A 15,843-nucleotide genomic window follows, 5' to 3' on the forward strand; every position below is an offset into this window, starting at 1 on the left:
GAGTTGTAAGTTTATTTAGCATCTCCTGTGCTTCAGAGCCATGGGATGGTTTGAGTGGTACAGGACTTTAAAACCTTTCTTGTTCCACCCTGTGCCATGGGCAGGGACACCTTCCACTTGACCAGGTTGGTCCAAGCCCTGTCCAACCTGGCCTTGAGCAGTTTTGGGGATGGGGCAGCCACATGTCCTGAAGTGTGATCCTGCTGAGAAAGGATTCCCCTGGGGCTTTGGATGCTCAGCTCTGTAGGAAGCTTTGGGACAGCAGGAGCTGCAGACAGGGGGGAAGAGAAACGCTCTGGGCTGGTTCCTGCTCTGGGAACGTGCCCAGCCGAGTGTGTAGGAATTCAGAAAGCAAAGGACATAATTTTCTGGTACAGGTTTATAATGAATTTTGACTTAAAATAATAAGCAGTATACACAACATACACGTGAGTTGTACAGAGATGCTGTTGTATCGTTGACTTCAGAACCTACCAGTAAGTTCACAGGTCTCATTTGCTCTCTCAAGCCCCGTGTGTCCACCAGCACCTAGAGGTGGCCTTTGTCTCTGTGCAGTCCTTCAGGGTTCAGTTCCACGTTACAGCTCCACTTGTTCCCTGTGCTGGGGACACAGGGACAAGCCTCTTGCTCAGCAGGGTTAGTGATGTGTCAGGTCTGCTCGAGGGAAACACAGCTATCATGGATTCACAACACCCTTCCTGTGGCCTTGCAAAAAAGAAACAGCAAGAATGCTTTTGCAAGAGTGGATTATTCTGAACTAGTGTTTTTTGCTGGTGAAGCTTTACTGTAAGGTAGATTCTCTGGGGAGGTGCAGGGTTCCTCAGCCATCGCGTCCCGACAGTCAGTCCTCCGAGTCGCACCGTCCCTTTGCCGAGAGAACCTTTGCAGGTTCACAGTTGAAGCAAGGATCACAGCCTCCTGCTAGCTCGGGGATTAGTTTTGCTGAGCACATCGGAGGGCCCACAGTACCTCCTGGGAACTGTAGTCCTTTCCTTAGTGCTTTGTAGAATTAATTAAATAAAAGCCATGCAGTTGAACTACAGCTCCCAGAACATCGTGGCCCTCAGGGCACGGGGGTTTTAAAAAAAAATTGCAAGGGGGGGGTGGCAGTGGCTTCTTCCCTCAGTGCTCCTGTCTCATCAGGTCTGGTCCAGCCACTCGGCCCGTTTGGGTGCTTTGCACGTGTGCACATCCACAGTGTCCTCGCACTCCTTGCAGCGCACAGCGCAGCACCAGTGGAACTTGCACTCGCACTTGGTGACGCGGGTGACGCGCGTGGTGTCGTAGCCGCGCCCGCAGCACATCACCTCGCAGCCGTCCGTCCCGCGGGACGCCTTGCTGCACACGCGGCCGGCCGTGCCCAGGGAGCCTGCGGGGAAGCGGGAGCGCGTCAGCCCGTCCTCCTCCCTTCCTCCCTTCCCCTCCGCCCGCCCGAGGGGTCAGCTGGTGACACCGCGCGTCTCCAGCTGCAGCGGGGACCGTGGGCGCGACTGCTGCGCTGGGGAAGGCCCTTGTTCTGTCACAGCCCGTGCTGCAGGGGGGTCTCCAAAGGCACCGCTTCGAAGCCTGCACTTGCTGTGCTTTATGGACATGGGATGCCACAAGCCTGGCCAAGGATGCAGCTTTGGTGTCTCGTGTCCCTTATGATGGAGGGTGGGAATGAGATGGTCTTTCACATCCCTTCCAACACAAAACCTTCTGGGTTTCTATGGCAATCTGCATGGCCCCCTTCCCATGCCCACTGCTAGGGCCTGTGTTTGCTGCTGCCAGAGCATAAGAGTGGTAGGGGACAGGGATGGGCTCTCTGCAGCCCCTCTGTGCCTTGGGGAACCCCTGGAGCAGTGTGTGCCCACCGAGCCAGGTTTTGCAGCTGGCAAAGCTCAGAATGCCCCCTCTGCTTAGGCTGAGGATGGCAGGGTCGTGTGCTCCCCACTGAACTCCCATGGCTGCTGCAAAGTAAACTGGGAATGCTCCAGGCTGAGAAAAAATTGATCATCTCTGCTGGAGTCCAGCAGCCCTGATGCCTCTTCCCCGTTCTCATCCCAACCTTGGGCTGTGTTCAGAGGAGCAGCCTGTGCATGGAACAGGCTCTTTGTTGCCTGTTCAAGGGAGCTTTGCTCTGCAGAAGATGGGCCCTGAGGATACATTCCACTTCTGTGGTGACCAAAACCTTGAGGGGTTTGGGCCTTAGCATAAAGCCTGGGGATTTTGGATAAACACAGTCCTGCCTGTGCAGGTCTGGGGTGCTGTGGGGACTCTTGGGTCTGGGTAACTCCCTCTCCAAACCTCTCTGGGGTTGAGTGGGGGAGCTGAGCCCCCATGCTGGGCTAGCTGGGACTGCTGGCCTGTTGGGGAGGGAGGAAGAGATGCTTTGGGTAATGGCTGGAGCTCCAGGTTTTACCTGCTGACTTGTCCATCACGCAGTAATCAGGTGAGTTCTCGAAATACACCAGATCTGTTTTTGTGGGCTTCCTGAAGTTCTTGTTGGCCACTGTGAAGCCAGTGCCATCCTGATTCATTGTCACCTGGATGGCCCCATTGTATTTCTTCCTTAGGTAATCCCCTGTTTTTCGAAAATCTGACATTGCCAGCCAACAAGTCCTTAGTGTGCAGGAGCCGCTGACCCCGTGGCATTTGCACTCCAGCTTCAGGAAGCGCTTCACAGCCTGTGGGGAGAGAGATGGGTAAGGACCAGTGGTCACCCTGGGCACCAGACACCGCAGCAGTGTCTACTCATTCCTGGTGCAGCTTATGAGCCCTCGGCTCTGTGGGACTGGGCTCCTAATGGGAGACAGGGGCTGAGTATGGAGGTCACCGATGCCAGCATCAGCAAGGACACAGGAGGCAAAGGTGAGCAGGTCCTGCCATTCCCTAGGGCAAGGCATGCGGGGGAGCTCTGGGAAGGCAGGGCAGCATCCAGCCTCACCCACGGCAGGAACTGCCCTCCGAAAGATGCCCAAGGTCCCATTTCTCTGGCCAAGCTGTTCTGGCTTGTTGTGGCCCAGTCCCCTCCAGAAGGTCCCAGAGGGGCAGGCGAGCCCTGGGCTGTGCTGCAGGGGCTGCGCTCACCATCCTCCCGCAGCGGTTGTTGTGCAGGTTCATCAGCGCCCGGGCGTCCTTCACTTTTTTCTCCTTGGCATCCACGAAGGCTTTGGCAAAGCGGATCCCGTAGTTGATGTTGTCGCTGCAGCCGCCCCAGTCGAACTCCCCGCGCTCGTCCTTGGAGCGGCCCCTCTTGAGCGGGTCACAGCTGCACACCTTGAGGTCCCCTTGGCTGCAGGCCCGCGTGATGGCATAGACCACCCCGGCCGAGGAGATGGCGTAGACGAAGGCGGCCTCCCTGCTGCCTGCCACGGGGGGAGAAACAGGAATGGGGAGTGAGCGTGCCAGGCTGTGCCAAGTGCCTGCAGCCCACGAAGAACCAGGCCTTGGGGAGCGAGACCATCCTGTAAGGGGATAAGCCAAGCCCAGCCGTCTCTGCTGACCACAGTGTCCAGCCTCGGCTGCCCTGCAGCCCTTCAGACTAATTGCAGCGCTCAGGGTGCGTGCCCACGGGTGGTGAGAGCAGCCAGGGCCGGGGCTGCTGCCCTCCCTCCCGGCGCTGAGCGGAGCCAGCCCCAGCCCCGGCTCTGCACAGCTTGCTGCCTGCGATTTTGTGTCTCTGGTTCAAGTTCGCAGCTGGTTTTATAATGCTGTAAAAGAAGCTGCAAATCAAAACCATGTTAGTCTTCATTTCGAGAGCCTTTGAAAGCAACTTCAAAGGCAGCAGAGCTCTCTTTGGGCCTCGCAGGATGGGGCTGTGGCGAGGAGCTTTCATCATTCCCCATCCTTTGCCAGGAGAGGATGCAAGCAGGAGAAAAGGTGCCGTGATGGGAACAGAGACTGAGCAGGCAGGCTGCAGCATGGTGGGGTAAATGCTGCATTCAGCATTCCAGTCCCCTTCCTCCAGTCAGGTCGGGCACCTGGCTCGTGGCTCTGCTGCTTGTCCACCCCACGGGCAGCTGCCCCATCCCCCCGCCAGCTAGGAGCGAGCCCCCCACTCACCGGCTCCTCCTGTGGCACTCACGTGTCCTCCATACGAGCTGCGAGTGGAAAGGCTCTTCCAGCCGCTTTTGATCTGGAGGCCACATGGCTGGATGCTCCCGGCACGTCGTGGGGTGCAGCAGCATCTGTCCTGCAGTGCTGCTGCCCGTGCCAGGGCTTGAGCCGCCTGTTTGCTCCCAGAGCACTCCCGGGGCAGCTGGAGCCACTGGAGATGCTGCTCCCGCTCTGGGACCGCCCCACCCCTGTCCCCACCGTGCCTTTCCTCTCTGCTCCTTGGGTACATCTCTTGGGTGCATCCCTGCTTGTGTTGTGTCTGTCCCTCACCTGGAGTGGGAAGGTCTCTCCCGGGCAGGGCCATGCCCAGTGCTTGGTGCAGGGCTGGCACCTGCCCTGCAGCCGTGGTCCTCCTCCACCTCAGAGCCCGGAGCAGGGACTGGAGCTGCATCTGTGCCTTGCCTCCCTTGCCATGCGAGGGAACAGCCAGTTCCCACGTGAATTGCTGAGTCCTGGCCAACCCCGCTCTCCAAATATTTATATATCCCATTACTGTTTACATATGCGCCTGTTCTCCGGAGGTGTCTCCTCCTTCCCCCTTCTCCCCCAGCGCTCCCCCTGCTCCATCTCATCTGGTGCAGCTATTCCAAACGCAGTGCTCTGCTCCCATTACTACTTGATTAATTTACAAGGAAAGGCAAAGCTCTCCTCAGGGAGTAATCCAAGCCACCGGGCATGGCAGCCCAGGGGAGGAGAGCCTCTCCAGGAAGACAAGTCCCATGGTGGTGGGAAGGGGACAGGGCAGGACCTACTTCGCAGCATGACCCGGCCGAAGACGGTGTGGTCGCGGTCCAGGGTGCTGCAGTTCCAGCGGTGGTGCCGGAATTGGTGCTGGCACTCGCGGATCCACTCCTTGGCTCCCTCCCCAACCGACTGCATGATGTCAGGGTACCTCTGGCAGAGCTGGCGCTGCTTGTTCACCAGCCCGGGGATGTTGTCACAGATCACCCTGGCGCCCAGTGCCCCGATGTACCTGCGAGAGAGAGCGGTGCCACGTCTCTGCCTGCCTGCAGAGGGGAGTCACACAATCACTGGGTATCCTGAGTGGGATGGGGCCCACAAGGACATCCAGTGCAACTCCTGGCCCTGCACAGGACACCCCCAAAAATCCCACCCTGCGATTGACAGTACTGGCTAAACACTTCTTGAGCTCTGGCAGCCTTGGGGCCATGACCACTGCACTGGGGAGCCTGTTCAGTGCCTGACCACCTTCTGGAAGAAGAACCTTTTCCTGATATCCAGCCTAAGCCTCCCCTGACACAGCTCCAGGCGTTGCCTTGGTTCCTGTCCCTGGTCACCGACAGCAGAGACCAGAGCTGCCTCTCCACTACCCCTGAGGAGGAGGTTGCAGACCCCAGTGAGGTCTGAGCTCATTCTCCTCCAGCTGAACAAACCAAGGGACTCCAGGTCCTCACTCTGCTTGCTGGGTCTTACATTGAAGCCTAGTTTCCCTCTTTCCTTTCTGGCTGTGTCAGAGCTGCTCCAGGCTCTGCCCCAAGTGTCTCTACACAGAAATGTCCCCCTTGCAGCATCCCCTTGGCACGGGTGAGCTGGGAGGCACGTGTCAAGACCTGCCTGGGGCTGTGGTTCAGACCGGCAGGGCACAGGGACAGGGCACAGCCTGTTTAATCATCACAGTCTGTTTAATAAAATAACCCCAAAATGCATGAGCCAGGAGCAAGCAGAGCTCTTCATCACTGCAGGAAGGAGCAGGGCATCTGTGGAGCCCATGTCCCCCGGCAGACAGTCAGCTCTGGGGGCTGTGAGTCACGGGATGTCTCCCGTCAGCCTGGCCTGTGTCAGCTTCTGGGGCAGCAGCAGAGAAACTTGCTGATGTGCAAAACCTCCCTCGCACCCTCTCCCCAACATCCCAGCCCTGCTGAGCACAGCAGGATGGAGCCCAGCTGAGCCCAGTGTGGCTCGTGCAGGCTCTGTCCTTCCTCCTGCCTGCATTTGTCAGGAATGTCCATGGCACAGGCTCCCGTGGCATGCGCAGGTGAGGGAGGAAGAGGAGCAGGCTGCACCGCTTGGTGCTGCACTCTCCACCCACGCTGCTGTCCCCGAGCTGTTGATTTCTCTCTGTGCATCTCCTGAACATTTACTCCCGCGCCCTGAATCTCTGTAACTGGCAGAACTAAGCTGTGGCCCCTGTCCTGCCTGTGTCCCACCTGTGTCCTGGTCGCTCCCTGCAGCAGGAACCCGGAGCAGACGGACAAGGCACAGAGAGCAGCCTGCCAGAGCCCGGCTGAGCCCATGGGCAGCTTCCCACAGCCACGGGGGAGGGACCTGAGCGCTGCCCCGCACTCTCCCCGTCCCGGACAATGGCAGCAATGTGGAATTTTCCATCCCAGTCGGCTCCCCCTGCACCACCCGCTCACCCCTCTGGCTGCTTGTGCTTGAGGATGACTTTTGCTGCAGAGCACGGAGCTGGGATTCTGGCTGGAAGGGATGAGGTTTGGGTGGTATTCAGATTTTTTCTAACCCCCAGACTGGAAGCAAAAACCGTCCTTCAATAATAATAAAAAGCAATAAGCTTGGATAATATTTCATTGTCTGTCTCTGGACATGTTCTCTCAGTTCCATCCACCCCAGAGAGAGCTCCCAGGCTCAGGAAAGCCCTGCAAGCACACAAAGCAATGGGATCTGCTCCCTCTTTTAAAATATTTTGTTTAAATGCTGGCAGAAGCACAAGGTCATCTCGGGCTGGAGCTGAGGATAATAAACCCAGCTCCCCATGGCTCTGCAAGCCCAGACTCCAAGGGGCAGTGAGCATTATTGTCACAGGCATGCTCTCCAGCCTTTCATGCTGGGACAGAGGAACAGGGAAGTGGCAGAAGCTGTTTAGGGAAGAAAAGCCAACAGGAGCTCCTCGAGCACTGCCAGCTGCAGATGTTTCACTGCCTTGCTCGTGCCAGACTCAGAGCAGCCCCTCCCTTCCCATGGGGCCAGGGCAGAGGAGCATCCCACGTGCATGGTGGCACGGTGACATTGAGAGGGGCTGCAGAATTCCTTCCAGGATGCATGGTCAGGTCCCCAGCCCTAAATTCGTTCTGCCCAGCAAGGATGGGGGTGGCTGGCTTACCCCTGCCTGTGCTGGCAAGGAGTGATGAGATGCTGGGAGGCAGCAGGTTGCACAACGGAGGGTCAGAAGTAGCCAAAGCTCCTCTTTGCTGGAGAAAAGTGATGCTGGGAAAGCTGGGAAAGGTGAAATGTTCTGTGATGGGCCACCTCAGCAGGGACCTTGTGGGGCTGGGGCACTGGTCTCCAGTCCCAGCAGTGGGCTGCGAGTGGGCTGGGACACAGCAGCTGGCAGTGGAGCTGCCAGGACTGGAGAGTGATGGATAAAGCACTAACACCATCCCCTGGGAGACCGAGATCAAGAGAAACCCTCCAGACAAGATAAACACCAGGCACTCCCTTTTTCACACTGGAAGCTAATTACTTCTCCCTAATTCTCCTGCCAGATACCCAGATCAGAGCAAACATTATCAGCAGGAGAAAGTGGAGGGAGAGCAGTGTGAAGGGCACCAACTGCTGCAGCAGCAGCTCGCCATGCGCACCCCAGGAGGGCCAGGGCAGCGGCTGCACCTCCCTTTGCCTGTGGCAGCACATGCACCACAGCACCTACAGCATTCCAGCAGGGTTCATGTACTGAAATCTAACACACAACTAAAGGGAAAATTCCTCCCATGACCTGGAAAGGCTGTGGTTGTCTCGGCAAAGGCGAAAGCTTGGTGAGAAATGCTCCAGTAGAGTTCAGTTACTCTGAAATGGAGCAAGACGAGGAACATCAGAAAATTCTGCCAAGCAGAGTTTTGGGAAGGAAAAAACCCAAACATTTGTTTTGGATAGATGAAAACATCCCTTGCAATTTTATTTCTCAAAATCTGTGACATTTTAAAAATACTGCAACGGGAAAGACAATGGATGTTCTGAGAAGCCCCCAGCTGCCTTATCAGAACTTCATTTTCAAACAAATGAAACTCTGCTGGAAGTACCACACTTCTGCAGTGCTGTACTCTGGGGTAATCAGCATTTTTATAGCTGAAAAAGAACCCCACAGAACTCCAGCCCTGAGTTCAGAAAAGTCTGTGAGGGATAACTTCTGATGCTGGAGGCTGCTCAGGCCTGGCCTTCGGGGTTGGGAGGAGAGAGGCAGAGCCTGCAGTGAGGAGGGGCTGGAGGCAGGGAAGAAGGGAGTGGATAATTAAGTGCATGTGGGGATAGCAATCCCCCACCCTGCCCAACAGGACTCCATATGCTGCTGCCTCCTGAGGGCGTGCAGAGCCCTGGCACCGCCCTTTGCCAAGTGCAGAGCTGTGTGCCCAGCCTGGCTGAGGGGCTGCCACAACCCCCGTGCCCACCCTGGGCTGCACGATGCTGCAGCGTCGCCTCCTGCCCATCGCTGCAGCCTGGAGCTGGGTGCATTTCCCTGTTTCCCCCGCAGCCGGGTGTGAGGCCGTGCTGCAGGGCACGGCGCTGCCTCTGCCTGCTGCTCACAAGGCAGCAGCAGCAGCAGCAGCAGAGCATGGACACCTTGTCTTCAAGGGCAGGTGCGTTTGGAGCCTGCGAGGCCAAGCCCTCCTCTGTCCCTGCAGGCTGCATGGCTGCATGCAGAGGCTGTGGGGCTGCATGCAGAGGCTGTGGGGCTGCACTCAGAGGCTGCAGGGCTGCATGCAGAGGCTGCAGCGAGCTCATCCGGCGTCCGCGAGTGGAACAGGAGACACCCGTCACGCGCTGCCTTCCAAGCTGTTGTTCTTTGGAGAGTCTGCTGACTTTGGCTCTTGTAAACAAGGAGAAACCTAAATTGCTTCTAAGATAAACATGCAAATCAGAGGCAGACGCATCTATTGAGCTGGTGGCGTGCAGGCGGTGCGAGCCCCTCCTCGGCTGGGCTGGGCTGGGCTGTGGGTCCGGCTCCTGGGCTTCCCACACGAACAGCTCCTCCCTGCATGTGCTCGCTGGGAGAGATCAGCTGGGAAATGGCTCTTGGAAAATGAGGCTTGGAAGAAATTAATTTAGTGGGAATTCATAAAATTACATGGAATCAGAAAGTGTCCTGTTGCTCTTCCATAATAACAAGGTGCTCCTGCAAAGTGAGTGAGTGCCCTAATTCAGTGTCAATGAAATTTGTACTAGACACTGCTTTAGCTAAGATTTGATTTTTCACCATTTCATAAGGCATTGGAAAACCTATTTGAACACTACTTGATTTTAAAAGGGAAATCTTTGGAATTGCCTTTCTCAGACAAATCTACATTTTAGTGCTCGGAATTCAAACAGCTGCTTGAAACGCCATAAATTCCCATTGTGGCTTGCACCAATACCATTAAAGGCACAGTTTTAAACTAGATTAATAGAAGCTCAGCTTAACAAAAACCACTGCCACAGTTTTACCCTTGGTTGCCCCCAGGGTTCTGGACAGACTGTGCTTCTGAGGTCTGCTCAGAGCTCTGAGGCTGAGAAGAGAACGTGGTCTGGCTTCTTGGTGGCATCAGAAGCTGTTGGAGTTCATCCCCTGGGAACAGTGATTCAGTTCCCCATTGCTCTGTGACAGCTTTGACAGTCCTGAAGGATCAGCCTGGGAGCCAAGCTACCCGGGCTTCTGCTCTCTTCCCATCCCACTGCATCCTCATGAAATCTGAATTTTGGAGGGAGGCTGGAAAGCCGTAGGCAGCTGTTGGAGACAGCTTGTGCAGATGGGATCAAATCCAACATCCCTGCCTCTTTGCCTGCTAAAGAGCAAATTCCATCATGCCTGGCAGCATTTCACCTCCTCGAGTTCTTTGCATACTTCCCAGGGATGCTGCACCTTCCTTCCTCTGCTCTCCCTGCTGTGGCAGACAATTTACAGCCAACTGCCAAGCACTTTGGGTTGCAAGGTGCTATAAACATCTGAGATATTATTTTAGTATTTCAAACCTGAGTATTTTATTAAGCCCCACTGGGAACAGGGCCATCCTGGCCTGCTGGAATTGTTAACGCCTTTGAGTGATTAATAGTCCTAATTTCCTCACTTGCAGCCACTACTCTGCATGTTGAGAGCCTTAGTCTCACTTCAATAATTTTTAATATCATAATGCTGAGCCACTACCAGTGCCACTCAGGGGGCATTTTTTTATTTTCTGCACCATCTTTCTCTTTCTTGTGCATCCCTCTTTTAAAGTTGTCTGCCTTCAGACCCTGCTCAGAGCCCCCTCTCTGGTTTCCCTGCACCCCGTGCAGTCTTTGGGATGCAGTTTCTGCGAGGAGGACTGAGCACTGTGGTCCTGGGGAGATGGAGCAGATGGGTGCTGCAGTCTCTTGTCCCCTGGGTGGATGTGGGAGGATTTGCTGTTGGCATCTTGCATAACAGTAACCAGAAAACTGAGGTCTGAAAACTTTGGTCAGCACTGGGTTAAAGCTGTTCCTCAGGGACATTGTTGCTGGTGCATGAATACAAAATAATTGCTCATTAAGAATATGCTTTACCCTTAAGAATCAAATTTTTTTTTTCTCCCTAAATCTCTAAGTCCTTTCCTAAAAGGTGGGGAGGTAAGACAGCCTCTGGTGATAGAGCTGGATGTACAATTCTCTTTTCCATGGCATATCCTGGGTGTTGGGTGTGAGCTGCTCCAAGAAGAAGCTGTTTCCACGAGCTCTGGCCCAGCACACGTCTCCTCATGGCACTGCTGAAAATCACTTTTGGTAATAGCAAAAGCTAATGAGTTTGGAAGAGCAGAAGGAATTTTTTCCTTCTGCATTTCTTTCTGAGAAAGATTTCCCACAGGTGAAAGTGACCCTAATGACAAATGGACTGAGCAGCACAGTTAGGATTATTATAACTGCTCAGAGTGACTGAGAGAACCCATCTGTTCCATCCACCCTAACCCAAGAACACCAGGGCTGCTGCAGAGGCCACGGGGTTCATTCTCCATCAGCCTGACATTACTTTAAAACTTATTTTTCACAGCATGGCTGCCCGGACAGCCGAGCTGCAGAGCGCCTCAGGATAAAGACTTCCTGGTCACTGACCTCGTGCTTTTATTGCCATGCAAAGTGCTCTGCAACAACAAACTGACAGATCTCCGTGTCCCGAGCGCCGCACGTCCTCGCCCCTCCGAGGTGGCAAGTTCTGCTCCTGGAACTTTGTCCCGTGTCCCTGTCCATGGCAAAGGGGCTGGAATTAGATGCTTTAAAGTCCTTTCCAACCCATTCTGTCATTCCGTGATTCTGTGCCGTGCCTGCAGCAGTGCCAAGACTGAAAGGGTGATGAGCTGCTTGCTCGGCAGCAGAAGCACCGGTGGCAACGCTCCATGGCACAGGATGGGATCACAGCCACGGACACACAGCCCTCGGAGCCCCCACACAGCCCCCAGACCCTCTAGGAGCAAAGCCCGGGGGCTGCTGTGGGTCTGAGACTGGCACGGCGGGGAGCAGCGGCACCGCGCCCCGAGGGGCGCACGGCGGGCTGAGGAGCTCCTCCAGGCAGCTGGCTTTCCCTTGGCTTGATTTCAAACATTCCTATTTATGCTATTTCCCCTCCCACACACCTTAGCATGATGCCTGCCTAAATGAGCCTCTCTGCTGTATCCTGTATCCACTCCATTTTCCCATCACTCCTGGTGCCCATCCGCTGCGGCCGGACCGCGGACAGCGCTGGTGTCCCAGTGGAAACGCACGGCGAATCCTGGGGAAGAACAGCAGTGGGAGCACAGCCAACGGCCCATCCTGGTGGGAATGCCTCCTTCTCCATCTGCAGTGGGGTGTCCTTGCCAAACCCTTGGCCAGAGCCGTGCCCAGGGGCTGCTCTGGCGCGGAGGGGCACTCCTGCTTCATGATTTGCCCGTGGTGTGTTTTCCATGCCCATACACACACTCCTCCCTCCCTGGCCAGGGAAGGGAGCTCTCCATGATGGCTGCCTGACTGTGGACTGGTCATCCCTCAAAATCCCCATATGTGCATCACAGCCCGGGATGCAGCAGCTCTCTTGGAGCCCCCATATCCTCACAGCTCCATGGGTAGCCCCATGTGGTTGCCAGGCTCCCACACGCTCTCCAACCCACACCCAAACTTGCAATCCTCTTCCTTCCACAGATTTGTTTTATCTCTTTGGGAGCCTGATGCCTCCCATCTGTTCCAATGCCAAATGAAATTAAATATTTGTAGTTTCCAAGGGCTGTGGTTAGCAATAAACAAGTTAGCTAACAAGGATTTGGTGTGCTGGGGAGCTGGGGGGGTCTGTGTGGGTTCCAGGAGAGTGGGTATGTGTGAGGGTGGGATGCAGGGGGCTACGCAGGGCTTTGTGTACATTTTTCTTTAACCAAACCTTTAATTTTAGAATGGCTTTCCACACCAGAACGGCTCGCCGGGCTCTCAACAGCGAGTAAACTCTACTTAGTTATTTACAACAAGTTTGTTTATTGCACAGTTTGTGTTTATAAGCAACATTTGTCTAATCTCCCCAATCTTTGCAAAGGAATTTCGGAGGCCGCTTTTGGGGCCTGACGGGCTCTGGCGGCGGGGGCACAGCCCTGCCAGCCGCCGTCCCCGCGCCACGCTGCTCTCCCCACCCGTGCAAGTGTAAACGGGATTTAGGGATTTTCCCGTCGCATTCCTCCTTAATTTCTGTCTGTGTTTCAGCTGGTTGCTGTTGCTAAGTAACACTTTGGAGTCTGGCAGCGTTTATGCGAGGGTGCTGCTCCCCACAGCCACAAGGCCACCCCGCTGTCACCGGGAGTCACCGAGCCGGCCACAGCCACCCAGGCCAAAACCACGCTGTCCCCAACCTGTCCCCTCTGCCCGCGCCCTGAGCACGTGCACACGCACACACACACACACCCACAGCCGCTCTTTTGGGTGCCAAAGTTCACCCATTCCTGGCGTTTATGTGGAGCGGTTGGGCCACGCCTGACGTCACTGAAAATTAATAATTTGCAGTTGTTTAGAAGAAACATTTGGTTGATATTTCCTTTCCATGTACTGTGATCAGAGGAGACCCAATTTTTCCTATTAAACTACTTAAAAAGTTGACTCCGAAAATGAGAAGCATTTCCTCTAGTTCCCCAAGTTTATTGTGTGTGAATCCCTAGAAGAATTTGGCAATAATAATTAAAATAAGGAAGGATGATGCATCACCAAATGTATTTACTGTAATATCAGTGGTGCTAAAGATGTACTTGGAAACCTATGCAAATCACTGAATAACTTTTTTCCCAAACCACAGCTGGTTGAAACCATTTTCAGTAAAACACAATTTCATCTAAACACGCTATTTCATCAGGACTGACACGTCCAGCACAACAGCGCTCAGTTCAATTTAGGCTTTTCTTAGGAATGTTCTGCTTTCCAGAAGAGAAGGCTCAATTGAAAGTGTGACTCTTAAGAGTTTAATATATTCCATTTCTAACTGGTTTTTGTTTTAAAAGTCATGTATTTCAGGTCCTTGGGACCAACATGCTTGGCAAAAATGTCCAAGGGCTGCCCCGGGGCCGTGGGGCTGCCCAGCCCCGGACAAGCACAGCTCCCCTGGGCTGCCAGCCGGGGATCAGCCTGCAAGCTGAGAACACAAACTGCTGTGGGAGCTAAATCTAGCTTCCTCCAAACAAGCCACAGCTAGCGAGGCTTTAAACGTGGCTGGTTTTCCTCCCGCTTGCTGGGAAGCCGCGGGCGCTCGGAACGAGGGCAGACCGCGGCGGAGCCGCGCCGGGGAGAAGCGGGCTGCAGCAAGGGAAATGGGCGGTTTTCATTCCTCCTGGAGAAGGAATTTTCACCCTTCAGGCAGCATCCATGTGTGCTACCAGAAGTGCCCATCTCTGGGCAGATGATGCTGTGGCTGCTCCACTCCTCCTTTTTTTCCCAGCCGTGTTATCCAAGCGCCCACTGCTCAGCTCTAACGAACTCTCTTCCTCCAGCCTCTGCGATAATGGAAATACTCCAACTTCTGCACTGTCCCTTCCTTCCTTCCTTCCTCAGACTTTCACATTTCAGCAACCTCACCTTGCCCACAGAAGCAATCCTGCCTTCACCTGCCCTGCTGGGCTGGGGCAGAGCTGGAAGCCAGGTCAGTGCTTGTATCAACCTGAGACTCCCCAGCAGTGACTCATTTTCTCTCCCAGTGATTCCAGCTCCCCTCAGCTGACCAGGCTTCGGGAAAGCTCCTCTGGGCATGGCTGTGAACAGCCATTTGTCCCCCAAACCATTTTCTGCTCTCTTGAAGAAGTTGCTTTTGTGCTTGGTTGCCGCCAGCTGCCCGAGCAGCCTGTGCCCTGAGCTCCCGCTCCCTCCTGGCCCCACCGCTTTCCCACCAGCCCTTCTCACCCTGGAATCGCTCTTCCAGGGATGCCAGCCCGGCCGGGGCTGCCACACGCCCAGACGTGCTCTCAAACACCGCGAATACTTGTGCTATCTGCACGACTATTAAATGCTCCCGGCCCCTTACAGAGCGCTCCACAGTAGCTGAGAATTCCCAGAAACTACCGTTTTCTTTCAGTGGCAGATGGGTTGAATTTGATTAAGTTTTGCCTCATCCACCGTGATCTGTTAATGATGATGAGATTGGCATGGAAAACGCTGTTTTCCACAAGATTAGAGAGGACTTTTATAGGGTGGGGGACACTGAGAACTTTACTGCAGCCAACTATTTTTTTTTCGCCAGTGTTGCTGAACTACTGAAACAGCACAGGGTCACTTGGAAAACTTCTCGATCCTTGTTTTCCTAATTACTGTCATTCTGCATAGATGAATTTTCATTGTTACACGAACCGGGGCAGGACGGGACTAATTTCCACAAGGTTTTTGTTATGGCGTCATTTCTGTCTCTTACAAAGCCTCGTCTAATCTAAAGGAAGGGGGACATCAACTTTCTTCGCCTCCAGGAGCAAAGTAAATAACTGCGCGGGCAGCACGGCAGCCCGTAGGGACGGGAGCTCCGGCGGTGGATCGGGGACCCGAGCCGCTGCCCTTCCCCGGCCCAAACCGCGCCGGGGGCTCGTCCTGCTCCTGGCCAGGGAGGGAAGGCTGTCAGCGGTGTCACAGCGCAGGGGCTTCTGCTCCCCGCCAGAACCGGAGCTCCCCGCGGCAAGTCCCGTCCCTAAGGAGCCCCGGCGGCATTTTCGGGGCGCGGGGAAGGCTCGGTACCGGCCCGGGGCGGTTCCGCCTCCGCCGCTCGGCTCTGGGAGCCCGGTCCGGCCGGGGCCGCGCAGGTGGAGCCGCGGGGAGCCCGCACAGCCCGGCCGGTCCCGCCGGCTCCCGCGGCCGCACGTCGGGCGCTGCCCCGTCCCCTAGTCGGTATTCCCCGTCCCCATCCACGTCCCCGCTGTCCCCGTTCCCGTTCTCATCCCCATCTCCATCCCGGTCCCTCGGCCGCGCCCCGCGCAGCTCCCGCCCGGCCCGGGCCCCGTCGGGGCGGCGGCGCCGTCGCGGGGCCTCACTCACCACCACGAGGAGTCGGCGCGGGGCGTCAGGGCGAGCAGCAGCAGGACGAGGGGAAGGCAAAGCCGGGGGGCCGCGCCCGCCGTCCGAGGGAAGGCTCCGCACTCCGCACGCCCGGGGGCCACGGCAATCCCAGGAGACGCTTCCAGGCGGTTTGGGCTGAGCATATCTCTCCGGGGCGGGGTCCAGACGGAGAAATGACCGGGGAAGGGGGTCCTGCCCGCGCTCCCCTCGGGGCACTGCCCGTCACGGCCCCGCGGCGCGTCCGCCGGCTCCGCGCTGCTGAGCGAGCCCCGGCTGGGCCCCCGCGCCCAGGCTCATGCTGCCGGGGGG

The 15,843-nt window shown here is 56.0% G+C and overlaps 1 protein-coding gene across 1 annotated transcript; it reads right to left on the bottom strand.

Annotated features, from left to right (window-relative positions):
* Window positions 1-459: 459 nt before the first annotated feature.
* On the bottom strand, window positions 460-15,843 carry WNT2B (Wnt family member 2B). Its single transcript, XM_041427060.1, has 5 exons — window positions 15,514-15,843; window positions 4,851-5,071; window positions 3,070-3,347; window positions 2,402-2,666; window positions 460-1,369 (listed from the first exon to the last, which is right to left on the bottom strand). Exons 1-5 carry the CDS (start codon window positions 15,675-15,677, stop codon window positions 1,140-1,142), a joined length of 1,158 nt encoding a protein of 385 aa, XP_041282994.1. The 5' UTR covers window positions 15,678-15,843; the 3' UTR covers window positions 460-1,139.

The sequence above is a fragment of the Onychostruthus taczanowskii genome, unplaced genomic scaffold, assembly GCF_017590055.1.
Source record: "Onychostruthus taczanowskii isolate IOZ18803 unplaced genomic scaffold, ASM1759005v1 scaffold97, whole genome shotgun sequence".
Taxonomy (NCBI): Eukaryota; Metazoa; Chordata; class Aves; order Passeriformes; family Passeridae; genus Onychostruthus; species Onychostruthus taczanowskii.

Coding starts and splice junctions, on each gene's coding strand:
- WNT2B (XM_041427060.1), bottom strand. CDS start 15,677: ATGCTCAGCCCAAACCGCCTGGAAGCGTCTCCTGGGATTGCCGTGGCC. Junction 5,072..15,513: donor CGCGCCGACTCCTCGTGGTG/GTGAGTGAGGCC, acceptor TCTCTCTCGCAG/GTACATCGGGGCACTGGGCG. Junction 1,370..2,401: donor CGTGATGGACAAGTCAGCAG/GTAAAACCTGGA, acceptor GCTTCCCCGCAG/GCTCCCTGGGCACGGCCGGC.